General features: G+C 38.3%; 2 protein-coding genes across 3 annotated transcripts in view; both read left to right on the forward strand.

The window, feature by feature from the left end:
* The window catches only part of nkx2.2a (NK2 homeobox 2a), a 1,525-nt gene extending 1,408 nt beyond the window's left edge, over nt 1–117 (forward strand). Inside the window, exon 2 of the mRNA XM_046063461.1 lies at nt 1–117. This exon is cut by the window's left edge and continues 440 nt beyond it. Coding sequence (XP_045919417.1) covers nt 1–117 — 117 coding nt within the window.
* A 22,172-nt stretch (nt 118–22,289) lies between these two features.
* nkx2.4a (NK2 homeobox 4a) lies at nt 22,290–23,832 on the forward strand. 2 transcript variants are annotated; one of them, XM_046063096.1, is made up of 3 exons: nt 22,290–22,659; nt 23,141–23,589; nt 23,671–23,832. In XM_046063096.1, the coding sequence occupies exons 1-3, from the start codon at nt 22,290–22,292 to the stop codon at nt 23,830–23,832; spliced, it is 981 nt and encodes a 326-aa protein (XP_045919052.1). The 2 variants fall into 2 exon arrangements, with proteins under 2 accessions (XP_045919052.1, XP_045919051.1); XM_046063095.1 differs by having other exon boundaries at nt 23,141–23,832.
* The last annotated feature ends 3,668 nt before the right edge of the window (nt 23,833–27,500 follow it).

Consider the following 27,500-nt stretch of genomic DNA (forward strand, 5'->3'; position numbering starts at 1 on the left):
GCTTATAGTGCCCAGTCACTCCAACACATGCAGTATAACGCGCAGTACAGCGCCGCGGCCACGCCACAGTTCCCCACAGCACATCACTTGGTGCAAACGCAACAGTGGACTTGGTGAGAGAAATTATAGAGACTTGGCTTGGAGGCACGATAGGGAGTTTCACCACAAAGCAAAGAAAAAAATAAAACACAAAAAACAAAAGACTTTTCATTTTTGCAGCTTGACTCATATATATACTACCATTTTTATTCGGGGCTCATGTGTGCGCCGTGTTTACATGTTTTCGTTAAGAGAACTGGGTCCAAACCTCTCCCTTATAGATTTTATTAAGAATGTCAATGCTCTTCTTGTGAAATTTTTTGTAAAGTATGTTGTGTGTTGGTTGTAGAGATGTTTTCCTCTTTTTTTCCTTTTGTCCCTTCGTGTTATTATCAGCACGTACGAACCACTTTATAATTATAGAAATTTTAATTTCTTGCTTCTTTTATGGACCGAAAAAATATTTATGGCCATGAATAAACACTGGCAACTTTTCAGCTATTTTCCTTTTGTTTTTATTTCCTGTAAATATTTTGTGGCAAATGTTTGCAACCTAGGGAGCTTTCGAGAGCGTAAAGCTGAGGATCGGCTTATATATATTTACAAATTTTAGCAAAACGGCAGGACAGCCGTGTCAGATCACACGTAAATAACAGTGTGGCCGCGCGGTGATGGCTAAGCATCCCAAATTTTTTATAAGGATTTTAAAATAAAATGCTGTGTTTCTGAAATGGGGGTTTGGTTTATATAAGTGTCCTTTTCGATTTGATCATCTTTGAAAGACATCGTTAAACATCATAATGGGAGGCGAGGAGCCAAACACTATATTGTGGCACAGAATAGAGCTTGACTCTGGGAATAAATCTCCAGCGCACTTCAGTTCATTCTTTTTAAGCAAATTTAATCCAGAGAATATTTTTTTCTGAATCCGAACACCTTACTAATAAAGAGCCTAAAGTCACTTGTGAAATGGGACTAAAATCCACTCACTTAATATAAGAGGGCTTCTCCACATAAGAAGCTTTTGAGTCAAAAGCACTCCTTTTTGTCAGCATCCCCAAACACTCCCAGCCTTGGGTGTAAAGTGGTCGACTGTGGGGGAAAATCGTTTAATGCAATGCTTTTTTGTTATCTTGTTAAGCGCTAAACTGCAAATAGTGCAGGAATAATCAATGACTCACCAGCCTTCTTTGTTTAACCACTGCCAACGCTCACCTAAAATGCGCACGTCTTAGATGGGCTTTAACCGCCCAATAAAGTTATTTTCACCTGATCATATAGCGTGTTAGTAATGATATTCCACATTAAAATATACTTAGCCCTATTAGTCACTGTGTTCTTTAAGGTGGAACCAAAACAAGCACAAATGGCTCCCTAGTGATCCGCAGCGCACTGCGGATTATCAGACTCCAGTCAATATCTTGGGTAAATATGATAACCTAGTAAAAAATCTATGCATTCTGTTTGTCCCGGGACAAAAATCTCACAACAGATGTTAGAGTCGCCCCTATCATCACTGAACAAACAGCCAAATTGGGTAGATTTGCTAATTATTTACAGAATTGAGTCTCAAGGGGCTACTGCTTTTGTGGGCGATACAGACTCAATTTGTCTCTGACAGAAACGGTTTGTGTCTCAACACTGGTTGAGCTTGTTGATCAAATAAATCAGCTATTAGCTCATAGATTTTGTTTTTTATGTCTTTGTCGATAGACAAGAAATACGCAGCGTTCCTTATAGCCAATGGTCCCATGTTAGAGGGAATCGACGTGAGGAGAAATATGTTATGAGCCGGGAATTAAAAAGTGAACTGCCAAAGGCGGCGATTAAGGATTGGCTGACTGTGATTGGATTTAGCTGAACTCTAGTTGATGTTCTTGCTTCTTTCAAATAAAATTCAACACATTTAACTAGTCTTAAGACAACACCAATATATTTAAAACCCCATAGATAAAGAAAAATGCAGACCTTTTCGTGGCCAGACTCTTTGCCCTCAGATGTAGCCTCTCTCATGAGGCGTTTTTGTGACTCTATAATTGCATAATACAGTACACAACACAACACAGAGACAAAAGCCCAGGCCTGGTTTTGCTGGATGTTAGAGGCGTGCATGTTAACGAGTAGCAGGAGTGGGAACGCAGACAGTGTAGATAGAGAGACTGACAGAGTTTCTTGGTGCTGTTCAGAGTCAGGGAGATGCATCCTTGGGCTTTTTGTCCTGCCTGTCACTTGGTGCCATTGTGATCTTTGCTGCACACGTTGTATCCCATATGGGCAGCTGGGCTCGGACAAGGAGAAAAGGATCTCTTACAAACCCTAAATTGTACCAAGCTTTCAAATAAAGCATTGTTGTCTCTCAAAGAAAAACGAATTAAAAATTCGTGCTATATCTATTCTGGTCAAAAAAAGACGCCCCATTCACAGATAACAGGGAGTCCTTCTTTCTTGATAGAGCTATGCCAACAACAGCCTTCTCATCTCTCTTTTCGCTCTATCCCCAATTCTCCAAACTGAAAGGCTGATTATTGTCTGTCCTCAAAAGTCGCTCGTCACAGCGCAAAAACTATTTTTAATACCAGACAGTGTTCTTCCTTGTTTGCTTTGAGTCCCACTGGTATGCGTGGGCCCATTTCTAAAACAGACACATGGAAAAAATATTTGACACCATTTGCACCCATCAGAGTCCGTTTTATAGATTTCCGCGTCAGGTGTAAAACTGAGCTACTGTGCACATTGTGCATCAGTTAAAGACTGGATTTTACAAAACTGGATTTTTACGCCAGCGTAGGACTGTAAGTTATATGCCAAGGCGCTTTTTTTATGGGGGTGGCAATTACAGAAATATGCAAATAGTACGACTAATTAATCTAAGAGGTAAATGTTGATGCTGTCATTTGCATTCTAATTTTATTGTGAATCCGATGATCTGGAAGTGACGCTGTGGGATGCAGATGTTTTTCCATGGGAACAAAAACAGGGGATATTGGCAGGTGTTTAGTGGACTAATGCGCCAAGATCTACTGCCATGGGAGAGACTAGAAATGGCTTCATGAAGAAGGCTCTAGTATTTCTAAGTATCATATTTATTGTACATTTACATTTCTACATATTTTTTTGTATTTTATTATACATTCTGTGTTTTTTCATGACCCTGCGAATCTGACTCTAAAGTATATTGAGCCTGTTTGTCTACAAATTTATTGTAGATTTAAACGCCTAAATAATTTATTTGTGCATCCAGTCATTCTCTGTTGTGCCCTCCCCCCAAATGAAGCAAAATAAAAAATGCTAGCTGTGTAAAAGCCTTTATGATAAACTTTAACGTTGAACAATATTCGCTTTGCACCAGTGTTTTGTCATTAACGCACCAGAAAATTACACCACTCCTCTACCAGCTCAGCAACAGGGTCAGATTTATTGGAAATTGCTTTTGGCTGCTTGAAGGGATAAAGCAGGCGACATTAAAACAAGCATCTTGGCGTGCGACACAGTTCAACCTGCGTGGATAACACTATTATATACCTTGGAATACAATACTTGAGGAAATATGCACTTGGGACACCATGGATCTTCGTCATCCTGCACATTTGAACCTCGACATGAATCATTTTTCTATCATGCACATCTCCAAATAAACGAGGATTTCAAAGCTATAAAAAAGCGGTGCTTTTTCATTTAAAGGAAGCTATCTGGGTTTTATTGCCTTAAAGGAGATCCAGATTAGATTCGCCACAGTGTCGATATTAAACAGAGAGCCAGTGATGGAGAGGCGGGAATTGTTGCGCCAAGCTGCCACAAGATGGAAGCAGAGGTCTTCAGTTGGCGTCATGCAGCTTTTACCTGCAAATGTGTCCAACTTGATCTATTTCCGGCACTACAAATTACTGCAACAAAATTATATTCCAACTGCTGAAATTACCGCGTTTTTTTTTCTTTTTCTCCTTAATGAACAAACTTGTCTGTCTTTTTAAGTGCTTGATTGCGGTTTATGACATTGTTATGGATCTTGAGAGCATAATCATATCGCTCTTGAAAAACAAACTAGACTCAACGTAAACAGTCCACAGGCAATTAGCGCCGCTTCCATTTCAAACTTAGAGAGAAAGAGCGAGAGAAAGAAAGAGAGAGAGAGAGAGAGAGAAAGAGAGAGAGAGAGAGAGAGAGAGAGAGAGAGAGAGAGAGAGAGAGAGAGAGTTTTTCCACGGTGTGGCGCAATAGGATAGGGGGACAAATATGGTGCAGATTAATTCAGTGAAAGTGAACAATAGAGCTGAAGTGAGGTTTTCCAAGAAAAGTCTGAACTCAATCAGTGTCCTTCACAGTCAAATGTCCTCTGCAATATGAAAAACGGAATCATTTCACTTCTATAGCTACTAGAAGTGATCAGAGAAAGCGGGTTACTTTTCTATGACAGGAATGACAAGAAATAGCTTCTTAAATAGTAGATCTATGGGACCTGATGGCTCTAAAATACAAAACAAAATACTTAGAACGTATAATCATATTTGGTACCTAGAATCTACTTTCTTGCATTATTTACATGTCTATCACGTCCAACAGTTATGTCCACTTACTTTCCAGGCTGCAAAGGGCCTGAGCACCATCATCTCCTCATGCAGAGAAGAATAATGCAAAGCACTGCAAAATGGGTCAAATGACAAAATAAAAGGCTACCATCTTTGTGCACCTGCTCAGTTCAGCATCAGTGAGCTTGCACCTGTAGGGGGCCTCATTGGGTTAGAAAGCTGCAGCAGCAGGGGGTGGAGGGAGGCTGAACAGGATGGAAGAGGAGGGAGAGAGGAGGACAAGAAGTGTTTAAGCTGCAAGAGTTTTGCCCACTTTATTAAAGTTGGTGTGTGTGTGGGGGGGAGGGGGTACACAGAAAGAACAAACAGCTTGCAGCAAATCTGCACATTACAACAGCGAAGATATCAAAATGGATAATATCTCAAAATCTGGTCTAGGATTTCTTCTGCTTAATGGTTTTATGGGAAGACAAATGTGGACATGAAAAAAGTGTCATCTCAAAATCTCATTAATATATCTCCAAATTAACTATCAACCTGCTTTCTATAATTGCTGGTGACATCAGCAATGTGTGTGTATTTGTGTAGGTGGCGGGTTGGTGTTTTTAGGGTGCATGGTGCTGTGTGAACCAGAGCGAATCCACACAGCAAATCCACAAGTTTTACTCAGTGGGACAGAGCGTCTACAGGGTATTGTTCCGATCAGCCTCCCACCTGCATGAGAAAAAGCTGGTGAGCTGAGAGCTGACTGACACGCGCCAGTGTCTGCGGGTTTAAACAAGGAAGAAACAGAAGAGCTGCAGCTTGATGACAGTTTTCTGTGGAGCTTAAGAGAAAGATACCTGCAGCACCCATGAGCATCTCCAACGTCTGTCATGTTGAGTTCATCTATAACATGAATTTAAAAAACCTCTCCTTCGAATCGTATCCAATTTGAAAGCAAAGACCAGTCATTTGTATTATGTATGGCTAATAGAGAAAAAACATATTGCAGTATATGCTTACAACAATTCTATTTATTAGATGATGAAAAAAGGAATAAAATTCACAGCCAACATTTCATTAAATTTTTTCAAATGCATTCACATTTTGTAGATAGCTTATTTCATATATTTGATGTAATGATTAGCAATCACTCACTATCTGCTTGCATTTTATGTGAGGATCCCATACAAAAAAACCTGATGTTCACCTGGCAGTTTAGTTTGAATATGTTAGTTTGGTAAATAAAAAGACAAAATTTAGTGTGTGGAATTGAAAAGGGGAAGATTTTACAATCTGATAAAACTATGGCCATGCAATGATTATGTCATGCAGTATTATATACCCCATATTTTACATCTGTACGACATGTATCATTTGAATCATTTACATGTATCCAGCAAATAAACATCCTGACAATATCCTGTAATTGTTTTTACAATTTGCTCTCCTGCTACTTATTCTTAGGCGATACAGCACTTGCTTTTGGCTCCTTTTCCTTATCAGCCGTGTACCATGTTGTTCTTTCACATGCATAAACACGCGGCTGAAAATGCAGAACCCATTTGCTTAAGTGTCCTTGTCTCCATGTAAGGTCATTTTCACAAGCTTCATTTGTCAGGAGTATTAAGTAGAGGTAGCAGAGTTTTTGCTCCTTTCTTGTTCTGAATCAGACTGAAACTGAGGTAAGGCTGACGCAGGGCTAATGCATCTTTTCTGAATATTAAAGTGGTAATAGTAATATTCAACAGAGTCAGTGAACAAGCCCTTTTAAGTGCTTCACATTGAAATAAACAGATGTGTGTTTTATAGCTTCAATTCTCGCTTCTTTGGACAAGACAGAACACGCAACTGTGTTTTGCTGTGGGAGAGAGACGCTGATAGTGCAGTTCTGAAATTGTGGTAATGGCAGGTCTGAGTTTAAAGTACTGAAAATGACCAGCAGCCAGTTTAGAGTAATCTTTGTAAAAAGAAGTGAGTTTCAAGGTTCTTGACTTTGCTGAATGTTGAGATTAGGAAAGCAGCAGAGTCTGCAGAGTACGTACGGAAACTAGTGATGATCTGATCCGTTAGAGTGCTCAGACAGAGAGGGTGTTTTTCTTCCCAGGTACCTTACTCCATTTGTCTACCAGGATTTAATGCCTACAGCCATGTAAACATTGATTGTGAATGAAATAAAGGACTACAGAAACACATACTGTTCTGGGGGTTTTTTTGCTCACTTTTTTCTGCAGAGTGGGATTATCATGTAAACAATGGTCACTATTTACACTGGAAAGTTTCTTTTACACTGTATATATCAATAGGATACTGGTTTCATTGCTTCACCACACACAGTAGCACAAGATCTTACCAGGTGTAAGAAACCCAGACAGTGGATTCGGTTTAGTAGATTTGGTATACATCAATAAGTCTTAATCTAACAGTGGGTACCCCATCTATTTCACTGAGAGTCAATGACAAAAGGAATGTGACAGTGTAAAAAAAGTTGTTGAGAGCTATTAACAGCTAAATGTGTGTCAGGCAGAACAGTTTAATTCAGCATCCTCCTACTCTCACTGGTGTGCAAACTAAGGTATTACTGGGGAAGAAAAAAGTATATGTATATATATACATATATATATATCCATCCATCACTTTTGAAGCTGGTTTAATTTATAAGGAAAAAGTTTTAAAAACTATTAAGTAGTTTCAGGCCATGACCTGGGATGTCAACAGACATTCTTGATTTGATCATTTCATCTTAAAATTTAAAAAAAGTTAGTCTAATAAAGTTTGTTTCTCTGCTGCCAGACAATGCAGTCTTGGAACAAAAAAAATCATGGAAAAAATTACAGTTTGTCTGTACTAACCAGTTCTCGAGCTGTCATATCAATATATAAAGGAATGAAACTCTAAACAAGAAAAAGGTAAATCAATTTACTTTTAAGTTGCAGTGTCTATGTTATGTTTGGATTTCTCACACACTCTCATGGTTACACACAGTGACAATAGCAGGCTGACAGTCGAGCAAAGATCTGAATTTTACACAAGGTGACCTTTTAGTGAATAGAAAAAGTGCCGACCACGTGAGGTGCTCGTGATACTGTTTATAATGGACTGAAACAGTGATTGACAACAGCATACCCATGCATATTGTCTAGTGGATCAATTCAGCATTTTAAGATGTTCATTCAACCGCTTTTGTTCAATTTGATGCTTGCGGTACGTTAGGCTTGATGTAGATTTGACATTTTATTTTCAAATTCAAAATTTTAACCACATCGTGCAGTTAAACTAAATTAAAACCAAACTAGAGGGAAGTAACTGATGCATGAACTTGTGTTTTCATCCCAATTTATGCGCAAGATCAGAGATATTAATGTTATTCCATGTCATTGTAATGTGTGCAACTATTTCCCTTTTTCAATTATTCAGTTCATTTGTGCTGCTCAAAAACGAGGACCAAAATACATGACAAACATGTCATGTGCCGAAACACAACGCCCATGTTTCTAATATAACATTTTGATGACATAGATAATATTGTTCATTTAAGTTGATGGACTTAGGAACATTTTCTGTCCCTTGCATGACAATCAATATTTAGAGCCAGCTCGGCTCAAAGTCGTCTGTCTCTTAGATCTGTGAGTTCTTCTATTAAAAGTTTTGCTGCTGTGTTATGATGTGCAAAATGCCATATGGTCTTATTTCCCTTTGTCTTCTCTTTCTCAATGTTCCATCTTAGGACTTGAATTGTCTTGTATAAAACCCACAGTCCACTGCAGTCAGAGGGGCTGGATGGGGGACAGCGCCAACAATCAGGTTCCCAGAGTTGAGTGTTTATGCCTTTCACTTAATGGATTGTCTCACCTTCTTCAGAGGATGAACATGAGGTGCTTGAGATGCCAGAACTGCAAATGGATCCTGGGGCTTTGAGCCTGATAACAACCAGCCGTCATCTGTTTCAGACATGCTTCAATCAGCATGCGTGATGATCAAAGAGCAACAGTGTGGCAGCAATGTGTTTTACCAATTCAAGTTGCCTAATTAGCTTCCTGTTTAAAGAGGATGTAAAATATGTGTAGCAAGTTGTGCCTATCATGTGTTTGTGCACTTGTACCCTGTGTTGAATTTATAATGTGTTTCGGAGCTAACTTCCCTGAATGGAAAATAAATTTTAAAATACTTCTCCATGGTGTTTCTTTTTGTGGACTTGCTTTGCTGAATAGGTACAGTATTTCAATATGACCGAGCAATGCGCTGTCGGACTTTATTGTCCTGTATCACATTCAGTCTTTGCACTTCTTGTGATGCGTGAGATCAAAGCAATAACCTTCAACTTATTTATCTTGTGTAGTCACAGATACAATAGGCTGACCATGTTTTTTTTTTATCCACTCGAAGGCAATACAGTAGCACAAACACCTTTCCATCAGCCCACTGTCCTTTAGGGTTGTTTGATACTCTAAGGGATAAAATCGGTTCAAATTAAATAAAATCACATCCTCCACAAAAAAATAACTTATGCCTCAATTCATCTTTAAAATCCCTTACTTCCTTATTTCATTGTCTGATCAGCAGACCAACACAGAGAGAAATCCGAGCTGAGACAATTAAAAAGGGGAGTATTGCATTCATGGCTGCCACTGCCAAAGTGCACCTGAGCAAGGCACAAAAACCCACGACTTTTTGTTTACATTCTAATGAAATTCACATGCATTTATATCCAGGAGGGATATGCACTGATTTTTTACATGCTTTATTTCTTTTATGTCATGACTCAGTTTACAGTATATGAGACTCATTCAGTTTCGTCTCACCCACACTTAGTTCAAAATGCAAGCAGCATGGCAAGAAACAAGGCCATGTACATGGCTACAAATCAAACCCCTCATATCCTCCATCCAGTGTCTCCTCTCCAGTCCATTGCCTCAGTTAAAATCCCATCGAATGAGTTTAGCATTTTCCGTTGTTGCCCCGCAAACTGCAAAGTCTTCCACTGCTAAAGGCATTTTTATGTTTTATGTACATTTTTTAAACCCAGTGTTTTTACTTTAGCTTTCAAGTCTTCATAAATGTAAATATCAATACATGATTGTTTATATTCTACTTTACATCATGGATTTCTGTGTCCCTTGCTTTTTGTATTCTCACAATGTATTTATTGTCATTTTAGGTTATCTAAATGTATTTTTAACTTATCTGTACAGCACTTTGGTTACAATTTCTTGTTTTAAAATGTGCTGAATGAATAAAAAATAAATGCCACCATTACAATCATTTTATGATTTTTATTTCAGGTATTTACAAAAGAAGATATATTAAGATAAGATCAAATTTATTGTCCCCCAGGGGAAATTTGTCTTGGGCATCAGTGCCACATAAGGCTGCAGTAACAACAGAACACATGTGGACTTCACACTCACATACACCATACAGTCCGCACCATACATTTACATAAGTATTTGAGACACCACACCTAACAGATATTGACAGGTAAATAGAACCTAAGTAATATTAAAACCTCTAAATGATTGTATTATTATGAAGCCATTCATGTAAACCACAATCTGTACTTGACACATGCATAAGGAAGAAAGAACACAAATAACAAGTTCCAGGTGTCTTTATTTAAAAACATAAATATAATATACTGTAAATAAATATATTTACACAAGCAATGTTAATTTTGTGACATTTTCCACATTTCAGAGGGAAATACTGCACCCTTCATTCCATGTTTATCTGACAGCAGTTAGTTACGTAGCTGAATAAGAAATGAAATACGAAGTACATTTTAAACCAGTATTATGCAGTAACCAACGCAGAAGGAACACCTACAGCATTGAAAATCAGATCACACACTCACTTACACACACTTAAATGGACCATTCTTCAGACAGCACATCGCTCATGTTGGTTAAAATGTTATAGCATGTCTAAAATTTGTATAAAGTACATAAAGATACCTTTATCTAAGTGCAGTGTTAATTTCCTTCTAGTAATTAAATTAAACAGTGGATTTTATTGTGTCATGTGCCTTCCACCCAACAGTAAGCTGGTTCATTATGATATATATTTATTCATTTGAATTACCTGATGTAGAAATAATCATAGTACCTGATGTTAGAATGAATAATATATGGGTTGTGAGAGTTCCAGAGTAGTAAGTATAGTAGTTGACCGGGATGCATTTTTGTCTTTTGAATTTGATACATGAAGAATATAATACCTAATGAGATGCTGTTTAAAAAAAGTATTTTACTGTAAAAACACTGTTTGTAAATTGTTATTTTAGGACTAGTGCCAGCCTTCTATTACAGAAGCACATCTGTTATGGTACCTGGATGAGCTTTGAACACCTGGGAGTGAAATCTGCAGCTAGAGGAGTCATCTCCCTCTGCAAATGTCACTGAGGTGCTCTTGAGCATGACACTTCACCCTCCATCACTCAATGTCCAGCAGCAGGGCACTGCAGTAACGTGCAGTGGACAGGTAGGAGGCAAGATTCTTCACTGTGTGTGTGCTACCTCTCCACTGTATGGATGTGAACCAGATCACTGCTGAGATACTGCAGCAATGTTTAGACAACCTACCAGTAATGAATTCAATTGTTAAAAAATGTTTTTGGTACATGATGTTAGCGTATATGCTTCTGTCGAATTCAGAATAGCATTAGCTCTTGTATGTTGCCAAAATGGCAGTAAGAGAGAGAGCAATCTAGACCTTGAGAACTACCTACTATAAATTAACTACTATAAAAAATACTATGCAAGCAACTGGTACATGTGATAAGGTGCTGTCTGTAAAATAACTTAGTCTTTACTAAAATGTGGTAATCTCACTGACAATGCTGTAATTGACAAGGTAGTAGATTAACTAACCTTTCTGAGTTACAATAACCATTGAAAAAGTGTGTTACTTAAAACAATAGCCCATCATTTCCCACATGAACATTGAAACAGGTTTTCTTGCTGTTATCATTCCTCCTATTCATACTAATCAGTAAGAGGTCCTTCCATAGCGCTTATATTGTGATGAGAGCCAAATTCAAGTTACTCGTTCTGTGAAAATATTTATTTCCAAGTTTATCAGAAGCTTATATGAGGCTTCAGCTGTGGGCAACTGACTATTGTTTTAAGACAGAGTTTAAAAAGTGTGAAGCTATCCTTTAATGTACAGAGTACATCATTTTTACATTTGCTCTTTATTCCTCTATGATCCGGATCATCTGAAGCTGCATGTAGTCTGAATTGCATGTAAGAGACACTTAAGGAGACAGACCTTGAACACAGTCAGCCGCAGTCAGGAAAATGTTTGTTCATAGACGGACACTCTCCATGATGCAACAGATAGCGTGATCTTGGGGGCATCATTTTAGCAGTGACTTCTGCTTTCAAGTATACTGGCATTGTTCACTGCACCCTGCTTTGTACATTTCACAGCAGATATTTTGACTTGTCATGGGAGTAAAAGCACGGGTGTTACTAACAACATTAACAATGGCCATGACAGTGTGACAGCAAGCCAGCATGCACAATACAAGGACCCTGAAACTAAAGCACTAAATGGGATTCTACCACCATTCATTTTATTATCTTCACATGCGCTTTTCCTACTGTTACACGTCAAAGTGTCTTTCATGAAAAAGGTCTATTGTACCTTCAGAAAAGACCTACTTGAATAAGAATCAGTATGTGGATGTTTCTTTTACAAAATATGAAATATTAAATCTGGTTATATTCCCAAATAAAACTGCATTTATTATCCCATTCTTTGTGGTGCATGAAAACAATACATTTAAATACGCAGGGAGAAATGATTGTTGTGTATGTAAAGTGTACTCTGAAAAGAGAATTTTCCGTGGTACCTCAGCAACCTTAGAGCAACAGAAAATAACCTCATTCAAAAGGCTTTACTCTCCCAGTGACAAGCACAGTAAGTGAAACTGCATGATGTTAAACCTGACTTGTAAATTTTAATAAATCATGAATCTACAAACTTACCTGTTTTGTTTTAAACAACTGGGTATATGTCCATTACATTTACTTGGATATTGCTGTGGTGAATAACATAGCATACACTGCAAACATCAATACATCAAATAAAAGCTGTGTGAGAGAGAGAGAGAGGTGAGCAGTGGCAGACGGCTGAAGGATGTTTTGTGTGTTTTCCCTTTGACTGAGCAGCAGCCGTCCGAAGTGGAGGAATCTTTTTCTGGCTCCTGCACACATGGCTGGAGGGAGGAGAGAGGAGGCACAGTTTGCAGCGTTTTAGCACACAATTTCATGATGGTTTCAGAGAAGAGGCCAGCCAAGCATTTCAAGTGGAGGAGCAGCGAGAGGGCAGCATTGTAGAGGAGAGCAGGTAGTGTAATGATCAGGTAGACAAGATGACATCAAGCGTCCTCAGGGATGGCCAGGCACAGAGAGCTGACATCCTTCCAGAGAGAGAGAACCACTGAAACAGGACAAGGCAAAACCAACAAACACGAGAGCCATTAGCCCCAGGAAGGCTTGTTATTACTGTACAGCAGCAGAAAGTCAGACACTCAGTGCAACACATGCAGGGAGATTTAAACACGGTGAATAAAACCCATCTACGTGATTTTATTGTTGGCTTTTGCATTTCTCAGCTTGAGCCACTCACAACAGAACAAACATATTAGGAATATTTTATTTTAAGCACCATCGGCTGACAGTGAGATGACATTTACATTTCAAATACACTTCCTTGAACTCCCAAGATTCTTGGGACTAAAGAAGAATAGTGGAATTGTAGAAGTGCATAAGTCATATAACAAAATAATAAAACATCTTTTAATGCAAATATAGAATCACCCGATGGTAAATACTAAAATATGTAAATATATGAATGTACATAGCTACATGGTTCCACCATTAGGACTTGACAATGGCAGTAATGATTTACTTTAGATTTTGCTAAAACTGAATAGAATATGTGTCCTTTTTAAAATTGTTTCTTTCAAAATGTACAGTAATAATAAATTATGCTAGTAGAGTTGAGACCATATAATGATTATTGTACAATATTTTATGATCTTATATTGACACATAAAAACATGCCAGCCTTAAACAGTAAAATGAATAACTTCCATGTGATGATGATGTTGGCAGTGAATACAAGATGTTGACTAAAATGAAAACTAGTTAGATCATTTACTCAACACTAACATCACCACTAAACAGGAGCATCTTAAAACTATATAAAATTGAACTGCATGTCACTTCTAACATAACAATTTATAGTTTTTACTTTCTATATTATACTACCCGTGCTTTTCCACATTCAGGATGTTTTCTATTAAAATAGACCGTTTACAGCAGGTGTGATAACTGATCTGGAACATGTCATTCTCCTGTCATTTACAGACTAGCATGTGAGCTAAATCCCTCTCCAGTGTATGTAAATAGTATGTTCTATAATATCACCTTGGAGAAATGTATCATTATAAAACATTGTTTTCTCTTAAGCATTGATAGCATTTTATAAACTACCTGTTATGTAATACATGGGTGTTCTTTTCGTAGGTAAAGCGATAAAGAGATGCAAATACAAATTTAGAAAGTTGCTTAATTCATGGTTATAGCTAACAACAGATTTATGTCACTGATGAGAATTCACAATGTCGCCTCATGATGGTTGATTTTTATGTTTTGATGTCATTTTAACCTCCATAACTGATACCGGCTCACTCACTACATTAACAACAACAAATTTAATCTGCCACAAACACCAGTTCTCCTTTTGGTTAACAAAAGCCTCTTGCATCTCAGGACAGTGTTCTCTTTGTCATGCATTTCCCTCTGATGTCCATGTTGTCGGGAAAACACAGAGAAAGTAAACCAGTATGTGAAGATAAACTAAATGCACATGCAGTGTTGTTTTTGTGGTTATTATTACTGGACTTACTGCATTACTGTGACTTTTTATTTTTTTTCCTGCTGTAGTTCCTCAGATGGCCACTAAAGAAATATTGAAGGAATTTAGAAGTACATTGCTCACAAATGTTTATGTGTACATGATATGAGTTCCTTTGCGTTGAGTATGGATGTTACTGTTAGAGAAGCAGCGCAATCTGCACAGGTAACATATCAGCTTTATATTTTGACATTTTACACAGGATTACTGCTTTAGCTATGACTAAAAGCATCTATCAAATTAACAACTGTTAAATAATCAAGTTATTGCACTTTCTAACTCTGTCTTTGGGGCATTAGTGCACATAGTTTTCATTGTAATACATCTCTCTGATAATATATACAGGCTGTTAAGTGAACTTCTAATTTTCTGTTGCCAAAAGAACTGCTTGATGGTCGCATCAGTAGTCATTTAACTAAAATGTTGCTGGTTTGATTCTCTTCTGCCTGGCAAAGTCAACATGGGAAAACCAAATAGGGCTTTGAGTGAGGCACTTAAAGCAAAATCTCACTCTTCCATAATAATTCCCTTTTGTGAGCTTGACCAAGTATAATCTTGGTCAACAGATAAATGAGGATTTCAGACATCAAAATAATTTCCAAATTCCAAGTATAAATAATCCACATATATAAAGATTGTTCTGTTCTTTTTGTTTCTTATTGACCATGACTACATTTAGGAGAATAATATGAGAAACAATATAAAAGTAAACATGCAATATTGCCTGTACAAAATAATGCTGTAACCCCCCACACACACACACACACACAAAACAGTATTATTTGAATGGTACTATTTGATGAGCTCATATGAATATTTTTTTTGTTTGTTTGTTTTTTAACAGAGGTAAATATAAATGAACACAAGGCAACATAGAAACCATTAAAAGATAAGGTGACAAAAAGAATTATGAATTAAGTCCACAAATGAATGACCATTTGTGAAGAATATTCTGATGATTATTTTTGTTACATGCACATGCATCACTAAAATAAACAGTACAATACTGATCATGAGCACACATTAGTAATATGTTGTTAAACTAATTTATAACATACCAATACTTTCATTTATTATTCATTTCTCATGCCATTCTATTTATTGTGTGGTTCTGAGGACAATGTTTTGCTCTCGACAGCATGTAGCAGTTGATTTAGGTATTTTTCATTTTCTGTAAATAAAATTAGTAAAAAATTACAATTTTAATATCATCTAACACTGTCTAGTAAAAATGGGCTTTGACTTGATATTCTAAATCGTAGCACGTGGTATGCGCTTATATCTGTCAGGATCAATACATTCAGAATTTGAAGTACTTTTGGGATGTGTTTATGTGGATTCATCTAAATAATGGTAGGCCATCAGGTGGCCTACTGGATAAAAGGCTCCCAAAGTGGGATAAACAGACAGGTAAAAATACTGCATTGATATGCAGCTTTTGTCCACATTTCCATTGTTGAGTTGCGAAGCCATTTCAAAAGTTTCCGTCTCCACATACAGCACTCAAAGTGCTCTGAAACTATTGATAAGAAGATGCATCTCTTGACAGTTAACATGAAACAAGCCAAATAAATGAATTCCTAGTGTAAATGGACATCAGGAAACACTTGATACAGATTACAGCTATTTGCATGCATTTCAGGTGTAAAACCACATATGATGATTATTATTATTATTTATTTTACTTCACATGATGGTGTGAAATGTTTACAGCTACAATAGTGTCCAACTAAACTATTTCTACAGCATAAAAACTCAAACTTCCTGGAAAAATAATGTAAATTAACCAAAGAAAAGAAACATTGTGCATTAAATTCATTCCTGAAAAGGCTAGTTTGCCACATAACCTGTTTAAAAAAACAGAAAGTATGTACATTTTTTGGCTGTAACTGTAGCAGTATGGCTGTAACTCACACATCCTTTTTTTTTTTTAAAACAACTTTATGCTCAATCTGCTTTTAGTGTGACATAAATATAGCAAAAGATTATAAAGAAACAAGACACATTGCAAACTATCAAACAGTTATTATTATTAGAGAGCATGAACTAAAATAACAGTTTAAACCTACTTTCCAAGATTCCTGTCAGTACTTGAACATGTTATGTATGTTGAGTATGTTTTCTGCTGTGAAGTGAACCACATTTTGTATATAAATTTAAAAGATAATTTCAGGACATGTTGTGAACCAGACTACATCTCATTATGGCAATCGGCTGCCAAAGGCAACTAGATGCAGAGAAAGACTGGCAGGGACATTTTGCCACATGAGCAACCGGGTGACAAAGCTAGAGTGAGCCGTGGTTGAGTCACAACCATACTCTCTAACAGCTTTGTTTACCTGCCCTTATTGCTGCCACAATTAATGCAGCAGAGAAGTGGACGAACCAGGTACCCTTGGAACCTTGGTAATCCGTATTGATCTGCTGCTGTGTTTTTTTAATTGTTGTTCCAAAAGAGAGCAGCCATGCTAAAATGTTGCCACTCCAAACAATGCAGAGGACAGCGGCACTCACAGAACCCCGAGTACCTAAAATTTCAGCAGGCTAAATCTGTTTTAGAAAGGTGGAATTTTCTAGGGGGGTTCTTTAGTATAGAATTACAGAATTCATTTATTTGTGTATTCAAATATGTATTTATTTATTTGATGCATGTTTATAATATGATCCACAAAGCTAATCTCACAACCATTAATTAAAACAGATCTTGTTAATGTTTATTAATTCTGAACATACTTTCCAGCATGTATTTGAGTTATAGTTTACACAGAATGGAGGTTTAGTTATGATTTATATGTCTTTATATGTCTCAGCTTATGATTAAAATGGAAATCTGGATAAAAACATTTGATAAGCACAATACCTTATAATACCATAATACAGTACCTCATAAAGCAAGTCAGTGTAGTTTTCTTACACTTTTGTTTTTGCATTAGTGCAGAGACAGCTTGTGGCATATGGTCTAATCATCTGGAAAACTACTACTAAATTTACAGCAACAACTCTCACCTGTGGAAGTGTAAATTATCTGCACTGAACCTCATCATTTACTGGCTTCAGCACATGCTTGCCCTTTGTAATTGTCTCAAGCTCAAAATGTTCAATTTCACAGCAAGGAGGGGACTGATGTTTTCAAAGTAATAAAGTCACATAATAATTTTTAGTCGTGTTTCCTCTTTCAAAAAGAGCAAATGACCGATTGACATATTCATGTTCAACAATTTTATTATCAGGCTGTGTTATAGTGGCCTTGGTTTAGAGGCTTAAAAGCTCAAAGAACATTGTTTCAGGCTACAGGCAGGAACTTACACAATTTAACAATTTGACTGGACTGCTTCAAGTAATTAAACAAGTCTGAAAAGTTAGTACATTAGTTTATGATAAAAAAAATATTCTGCTGTCTACATGCAACATGGCCAGTGATTGGTTTCCCCCCACAGCCAGTGCAGTTCCCAGTGTCTGATTAGAATTTTAACTGTAACTTACTGAAGTAAATGAGCTGCTGCACATCATACAGTGAAACTTAAAGAATACCTTCTCTAATCCTATTACAAATTTGAATTGTTCAGTTCCCCATTTCCCCCAGCTGTCAGATTATGGTCTGCATCCCAGAAAAGCCCATATTCTGTTTTTGGCGCCCTATTAGCATCATTTCGTCCATCAAGCGACATTAATTGTGAATGAATGCAAACTCCTGCAGAAGAATAAGGTCTTCAAGAGGCCTGTCACATACTTTCTCCACTTGGGAAGACCTTTAACCTACTTAGCTGAGGAACCGCACCGTTTCAAGTAGTGCAGCTGAAAGATATGCACCTGCCCGCTTTTTACTCTCACACTGCTTGGCGATTTAAGAGGAGAGAAAGTATTTGATCTAAATGGTACTACACTCACTGCAGGTGTGGAATTTCCTCCAAAAATGTCCACACCAATTCAGCCACTGGGCTGGCCACAACACAGATGTGGTTTAAATCCAACGTTTGGATTGAAGAAGACAATTCATGCGTCTTGGTGTTGCAAGATTTAAGGTTTCAGTGTCAGTATTCAAAGTTCAAAATGGTGTTTCGTTTCTGCTTCACGGAATACTAAATTATTTCGTGCGTAATAACTCTAGAAAAAAATTCTTCCAATACCTTGGAAGAAAACGCCTTTCAGAGCCACAGACATTTTGCTATTAACTTAAATGTCTTTCGCTAGTAAATCGCTTGTTGTTTGGTAAGAAATAATTATGAGAAATTATTTTCACGTTTTCTGTTGTCTGACATTAAAGGGTTTATAATAAAATAATTGGAAGACTTCACATAGCTTTGACTTCTTTCCACATCCAATATATTTATGTTTATCCCCTAATTTAGAGATAACAATCGCAGTAGTAAAGGAGGCAGTAGTGCATAATTGCACTTTTTCGAATCGCACTAAACCAGCGTGTTTTGTTTGTATTGTTTAAGTCTACCTCTTTTGGAACCAGACCCACGGCGCATACTGTTCTTTAAATTAGTGACAGATGAACTGTTAACATAACCCTTGATATCTAAGACGTGCACTGAGGGGTCCAAGACAAAGGACAAAGTATGTCCACAGGGCATGCGTAAATTACGCACGCAAAATGTAACATGGATTTTGGTTTTATGATAGTAGTGCACTGGCAATTATCATTTAATCTTTAATCTTTTTTCACTTGCCAAAAATCATGCAAACTGCAGGAAGAGGAAAATTAAGAGAAAACTGGAAAGCCCTCACCATTTATGGTATTTACTTTTTTGCTTTGTAGAGGAAAAAGTTGAAAGTTAAGTTAAAGATTTAAGGGCTGTGAGACAACATGCGCTTTGTGCTTGGCCGGTGTGTGGTTGCGGTTGCAGGTCAGGACCCTGGCCCTTCAGCCATCTCTCCACATCTCTCAGGGTATTGAACTAGCAAGGACGAGATGGAGAAAAGCAATTCAGCAACCAGGCGCTTTGGTCCATCTGCTATACTTTGCTTTGCTGAGGTGAGGGGGTGGGGTGATGATATTGGAAAAAGGTTGTCTGTAATATAAAATACATAAATGGGTTGTTATTTGGTTTGGGTTAACAATACTTAAATGGTCCGGTGAATGTTTCCACCTAATTTATTGGAAAATTGGTGAAAATGTCATTTTTATTTGCACCCATAAGTCTTATAATTAATGCGCACAATACCGGATGATTTAATCACACGTGGCAAGGAATGCTTGGCATTCACCTCCCTATATAATAATGGGACACTCGGTTGTCATTCTTTCATGACAGGCTTTAATTTCTATAGCAATTAAGTAATTCTAAAAAGCTTGTGAAATATTTTCCAAGGAAAATTACCGAGAAAGTTTGAGAGTTCCATTAAGGAGTCTACAGAAAGTAGAATTTTAAAAGCGTGTAGTTACTGGTAAGGCAAGACAGTTACAACGCAAAGTAACACACGGTCCCCGTGCGTAATTCTGTGACTAATATTTTTCCTCGCCACGCAGGGTACCACTTATTCTTCTTGAGGCTGCAAGGATCACTGTAGGATAAATTAAATGACTATAATGTGTGGTATTTATCAGTATGTATCATACACGCTGGTTGTATCCTGTAAACACACAGCAACAAGCTTTATCCAATACCTGTTAACACAAACAGCTGCAAAAAGGTTTGGTAATCTAAATGATCTTCTCTATAAATGTGCCCGATGTATTAACAAACCTTTGCTGGGCCTTCTTCATAGTTCCTAGGCGCGTCCGTTTGTGCCGCTCCAGCTGCCTTGGCCACATTTTATTCACTGGATGTTAAAGTTGACTTAGATTGACAACTATATTAATGTGGACTATAAGCTCTCTTAAGCGTTGCATGCAGCTAACCAGCTCCAGATTTTTATGGGATCCTAATGTGGAGGGTCTGTGGACCAGGGTCCTGCTCTCTGACTCAGTAATCCACAAGGTTGAGAGGTTTGCCTCATTTACATAATGTTAGAGGTCTGGGCCGAGGCCTACCTTTCTTTTCGCCCTGAAAAGACACCACGCCGCTGCTGCCAAAACAGTGGAAAAGGCGCACAGAAGTCTGGACAAGTACAGGAATAGATGCAGGTAGGAAATGTTACTTGTGAGAAATTACTTGATTTTCCTAACATTGATACTTTGATAGAAATATGACATTTTTACTGAGAGTACTTGGTTTACACCCCCCTTGTCAAACAGATTTTTACTTTTAGGATTCTTGTTTCGGCGTCTTTCTGACAACTATGGCTGACTTTGGAATACGCGTGCATTGTTTTGTTTCTCACAGCAACAATTAAGTCCAACCACTTCACGTTAAATCCGCGGAGTCCAGGTATCTGAGGATAAAGGGAGAGGAAATTCGGGCAATGAAATATGCATAAGAACAATGATTTATCACAATCAGGCTATCAACTTAACCGGAGATTGGTGTTCTTGATATGTCGCTGTAATTGATGGCTGACCATGTCACATCTTCAGTTGCTCAATTAGGGTAGGCAGCTACTTGCTGCCATGCCATGCTAAATTACATTAGTGGCTTCATGCAGACGAGTGTTTCCTTCCTTAAATAAAGGAAGATGGTAACACGTCTGGAAAACAACCTCAACGCAACACACCTGCTCCTGCTGCTGGTGATGACAGTGTTGAAAAAATATAATTTAAAACAAATACCATCATTGTTCTGATTATATGCGTTTATGAGCAGCATGATAGCCATCTCTCTCTATTATTGGATAGTTGTGAGCTATAGGCTCAATAACGCGTTATAGAGCCACAAGGGACACGTTAGGCTATAATGGGAAGCTATATTAACTGGTATTCATTATTGCAATTTGTAGGAGCTCTTTTCTCTTTTGACCCCCCTGTTGTGTGTCTCTCCCTCTGATTCTTCCCCTGGCGCCAGTCAGTTTGCTCAGAGATTACAATGTCAGATCAAGACTGCAAAGTGTCATTAATGTATGGTGACCTGAGTCGAGGGTTTGAGGCTTACGATATTGTCTCCAAATTGCATTAAATCTAATGAAACAACTAGTTTTTTTCTTTAAGAAATTTAGCCTAGGCAATTTACCCTGAATTGTTTCCACCAACAGGAGGAATTTCTGTCAGGAAAACTGCAGCTGCATGGTCCGTTTAAAATATAATATAAAAATCCTGTGCATTATATCCATTGCATTGCCTGATCATGAATGTTAGGTAGTGATACTCACAGGTCGGATCCCTATTGCCGCTCCCTTTCAGCGTTCTGTCATTTTGAGCTTATTTGGACTTGCTCCTCTCTGGTGGGGCAAAATGATGCTTAAGAAGCATAAATGAGCTGGTCATACAACTTCATTGTGCCTCTTTGATGATACTCGGTGGCCCTTATGTCTGTTCAAAGTGCTCTCAAAGTTTCTAGAAAGAGTGGAATTCCCTACTGACGCAAAATAGTCATATGTGGTCAGAACAGCTGATGTGCAGAACAAAACGGTGTATTCACACCTGTATATAGTTATCACAAAGGACTTAATCATAAATATGTGGCGTCGTTTTATTCATGTATGCAAGTTACTATAAAGAAAAGTGCATTTTCATGAATTATTTCCCTAAAATGTCAATGACTATTGTTTGCTGGTTTAGGAGTTTTGCTCCGCCCCCTGTGTTTGTCGTAAACCTGGCTCCTGGCTCCAATAAACCCGGGCTAAGAGCGCCCTGGGCTCGCCTCCTTCTCCAAGGCGATCAATAGGATCTCAGGCGCACTACAAGCACTCTCTTACGTAGACATCCACCAAGGAGAGAGCCGATACAACAACACGGTTGATCTGCTCAAACACAAAAATCTACCTGCTTTCTGAATCATGTCGTTGAGCCCAAAGCACACAACGCCTTTTTCAGTGACAGATATTTTGAGTCCAATCGAGGAGACCTACAAGAAGTTTGGTGGCATGGACGGCGCAGGGAACCTAACCTCTCCACTGGGAGCCTACCGACAGCCTCAGGTGTCTCAGACCGGCATGCAACAGCACTCCATGGGCCATAACGCCACCGTGGCCACCACTTACCACATGCCGCATACCGTCTCCCAGTTCTCCCACAGCGCAATGGGGGGATACTGCAATGGAAGCATTGGCAACATGGGAGACCTCCCGTCGTACCAGGAAAGCATGCGGAATAGTGCAGCAGCAACAGGGTGGTACAGCGCCAACCCTGATCCAAGATACTCCACAAGTAAGTTATTTACTCCATTTATATACTCTTTTCTGAATTTATTTCATCCTAAATAAAAATATTAAATTGACATTGACATAATATATAATATGTATCACTTTTTAAAAATATAGAATTTATATTTTGGGGGTAATGATAAACAGTTAATGCAAATAATGTAATTTAAACTGACCATTTATGACGGTTAAACTGAAAAGGAGATCATTTTTTCAAGTCTGGCTTGACTTTTTTATCTTTGGCATAAGCCAATATTTAGAAGCAAGATCTGGATATGTTTCATTATTATTATTATTATTATTATTATTATTATTATTATTATTATTATTATTATTATTTTGAAATATGTTTTTTTAAGCTGATGCTTTCTAACTTCAGTAATGAACGCATAATACAGCCACTAATCAATAAAGACTACTTCAGGCGAAACAGTGTTCTCCTCTTCTGTTTATTGAACGCACGTATATGTATGTATATTTTTAAGTTTCTAGATTCATGGGACCTTCCACAGGTATGAACATGACCGGCATGGGGGGTCTCACCGGAATGGCGGACGCCACCAAATCCATGCCAGCTCTCCACGCTGCGCCCAGGAGGAAACGGCGCGTCCTGTTTTCGCAGGCTCAGGTCTACGAGCTGGAGAGGAGGTTTAAGCAGCAGAAATACCTGTCAGCGCCTGAGAGAGAGCACCTGGCCAGCATGATTCACCTGACACCGACCCAGGTGAAGATCTGGTTTCAGAACCACCGGTACAAGATGAAGCGCCAGGCCAAGGACAAGGCAGCGCAGCAGCTGCAGCAGCAGCAGCAACAGGACGGTAACCTGTGCCAACAGCAGGCGCAGTCCCCGAGGCGCGTTGCCGTGCCAGTTCTGGTGAAGGACGGTAAACCGTGCCAGAACGGCTCTAACACGCCGACGCCGAACCAGCAACAGGTACAACAGAGCCAACAACAAAGCCAACAACAGAACGGAGCCGGAGTTGTGCTCGCATCCTCGACCAGCAGCCTCAGCCAGCATCAAAGCCAGCAGCAGGTGAACGCTTTGGAGCTGGAGGAGATGTCGCCCAGCCCCCCCTCACTGCACAGCCAGCTCAACATGGCCCAGATAGACACATCTGCTGTAGATTACACCAGTAACATGGTCAGCTCAAACCTCCTCTACGGCAGAACGTGGTAGGACTTACTACAATACTGTCACTTTTCAACTTTTTCTATGTGAACCTGCGGATGAGCCCATGCAAGAGCAATATATATATATATATATATATATATATATATATATATATATATATATATATATATATACATATATGCTGAAATTGCGGGGCCCTTTGGTGTTGGAGGGACAAAGCGCACAGAGGCGCACCAGCTGATCAGGGCACATTTTCTTGACATCTCTAAGAGGGGAGTCTATTTTTGAACATTACAGAAATGGCTGCCCTTGAAAGCAATTATTTCGTTTTTGGACCTTTTCTAATCCATGTTTTGGACCTTCATCATGATGTTTTAAGCGTAGTCTATGTTGTTGAAACAAAAAGGAATGCTGCTTCACTTGAGTGCGAACTGGGGGGAGAGGTGGGATCAGGTTTGAAGTACACTAGCCACCACTCCTTATTTGCGGTGATAACCTGGTATTTTATCATATTAATATTGTAAACTAATGTATTCATTTAGACTTATTAAATAAAGTAGGGACTTGTATATTTGGCTAACACACAAGAATGCGTTTAACTGTATAATAATCGTTATTGCGTCCACTTTTATGTTTTCTTTATTCTTTTGTAAGTTAAAAAGGAACAAATGCGTGATGGCTGCTGTATATGTTTCAAAACCAAGTGAACGTTAACAATAAATAACTTGAAGTGTGAGAGCTATTCCTGAAGAAGTAATTTTTTAAAAGGAATCTGTTTTGGAGTGCATTTTCATTATGTTGTGATTGAGACCAAATTGAGCTGGAAAGCAAGGTCGATGAGGGAGCCAGCATTGTTCATGTGACATTTTGGAGGGCTGCCTTTCATGGAGGATGTCTGCAAGACTCTAGGACCGGGAAATCACCCTCAAAAAATCACTGACACTTTCCAGCAGGTTTAATAATGACGTGAATTTATGCATTCACATATACGTAGGGCAATAATTCTTTTTTTTACACTCTTCAAACATGTTGATCTCACTGTGTTTAATAGGCCCAGACCTTCGTTTTGCCGCAAGGTAATTGGTCAATTTCATTGTGAATGCGAGGTTCCATAAAATACACAATGACTAATAATTACTGTAAGAACGAATATATTACAGTACATCCTTCGCATAGTTATTATGCTACATTAAATGTAATTACTATCTAATTATAGGGTACATTAATATTATTATTATTATTATTATTATTATTATTATTATTATTATTATTATTATGCACAGGGCTCAGTCGGTTTGCTAAATTTATCAAAATAAAGGTTTCTAATATCACTTTAAAATAAATAAACAGAACAACAAATAAGCTTTCTTAATGTAACTTTGAACTCCTTAACATTTAACGCAAATTCTTCGCTTTTCGCTAAAACTGAATTTTAACGTAAGTGAAACTGTATGGGAGTCAGTTACGTGTTTCGTGTATTAATATTTAGTATTAGCGCACTGTTAGTGATATTAAAATAAGAACATGCTACTATCATCCAAATGAACTGCAACATGTCTAATCCTTAAAAATCTGAACTTGAAAGTCAAATCTTCTTTGTTTTAAACCTATTTCTTGTAATAATTCCCGATCCAATTATTGTTTGACAAAATATGTCACAAACCTAATTAACGTATTAAGGCTTCCAAAGAATGTCCCCAAAGTTAATAAAAAATACTGCAAATGATTATGTATTTACTGTTATTTTGATTTTAAATGATAGTTATATCGTTTTTTCTACCTCATGCATTGAAACACTAAGCAAAATACCCAGCAGCACTTTGTCACACTTTTTTGTCATTCACACACACACACACACACACACACACACACACACACAGACACACACACACAGAGACACACACACACACACACACATACACAGGCTTCACTCTGATCAATCTCTTTAGAAGATGAATGATTTGTGCAAACAAACTCCAAAGTGTTTAAGGTCATCACTTAGCATCAGAGTCGGTCCCCCTTTTGCTTCTGTCCTCCAAAACCTTTTTTACACCAGCAGTGGCTGATAATAGGATCTAACATTTCATTTCCTGTGGTCATTTAAACATGTTTGAAAATTACTTCTCAATCCCCTTGTTGATGACACCCTGTGATGATGATGATGGCTATCAGTGTGTCTCAATGGAGACCTTGGAGAGCCCCCATTTCCAACCCCTTCACATACCTGGCAGCTGTATGTATATGTGCTATCATCCCTACACTCGAAGGAAGTATCAGAGCCAATATGCACCTGACATTCGGAATTGGGTGCTGCAACTCCATCAGAAGGGAGTTTGATAAGAGCATTAAAAAGAGAAATGCATTCCACAATATACACTTTGATGCTGCAAGATGTTGATAGATTTTGTCTCTAAATTGAGGGCATGAATGAGCTGTCAACAAAGGTTCTGATAGTGTACCACATGAAATGAAAGTGGAGGTGAAGCCATTCTTTTCTCTTTTCAATAGCCATAGTTATGGTGCACTAATAGGCTATGCTTGGTAATCACTTGCTATTGTGCCTGTTGCTTCTCTCAGTTTATTGGGGGGTACCTCTCTTTGTAAAGATATATGAGACAGGCTGGGTACTGTAATTGGTGCTGGCATCATCATTTCTACCTGAAAAGTTTGGTGTACTGTGTGGTGTTACGTCCTTTTATGTAGTCGCAGAACCAGTTTAAAGGTTGTCTGTGTTAACTACATCCACACTCACATGCACGTGCTCATGCATGCATATAATTAGATGCATATATGCTCATGTGCATGCACATGCAGCTCACATTCACAAACACAAACAAAGCAACTAAATAAGTCGTACATGATAAAAAAAATTGCCTCTCTTACACAAAGCAGATATTTTTGTCAGAGCTTGAAGGGGTCTATCACTACCTCAATGCCATGTATTCCTAGAGCAGCAGCAGAGGATAATGTATTTCACCGATGTAAAGAATTTTTTGACTATTCTTCTCAGGTAATTGCAGATTGCACTGCATAATGTGAAGCCTTGCTTCAGTCTCTGCAACCCCCCCCCCCCCCCCCCCCCCCCCCCCCCCCCCCCCCCCCCCCCCCCCCCCCCCCCCCCCCAACTCCCTTCCTCCCCATTATACTTAATATGTCAGAAGGTCTGATCGCAGAGAAACCTTTTCAAGTCCTATTGATGTGTTCCTCAATTGACCATGGCGACCTAGCAACCTAGAGAGCGCTAATTGGCAAGGGCTTAACATTATTGGCTGTATAGTTTACACGGAAACATAGGCCAAACATATAACCATAATCATACGTCACAGTACACTATTTTTTAGTTTTGCCAGTATAACAGGAGGGGAAATTGTTTTGTGTTGTTGGCAATTACAGAAAGCTAAAAGCTGGCCTAGTTTCTGAGTGGAACATGGTGGGTAAGATTTTTGTTGAAGACACAGGTATGGAAGGATGTGGCTCTACTTTGCAGAGAAGGTTTTATATTATTGATTTTTTGTATCCTAACTAAATGCATATATATAATATATACATGTATATAATATATACAGACATCATTAGCATATATTAAGCATGTAGTGATATCCAAAGTTGTTGTTTTTTTCCTCCACAAGTTCCACCACCTCCTCTCTTCTTCCTTCCCCAGAGTCCCCAAATCTTGCCCCATGTGAAATGACTAGGAGAGGAGAGGTCCGCTT

This window comes from Micropterus dolomieu, linkage group LG11, assembly GCF_021292245.1.
Source record: "Micropterus dolomieu isolate WLL.071019.BEF.003 ecotype Adirondacks linkage group LG11, ASM2129224v1, whole genome shotgun sequence".
NCBI lineage: Eukaryota > Metazoa > Chordata > Actinopteri > Centrarchiformes > Centrarchidae > Micropterus > Micropterus dolomieu.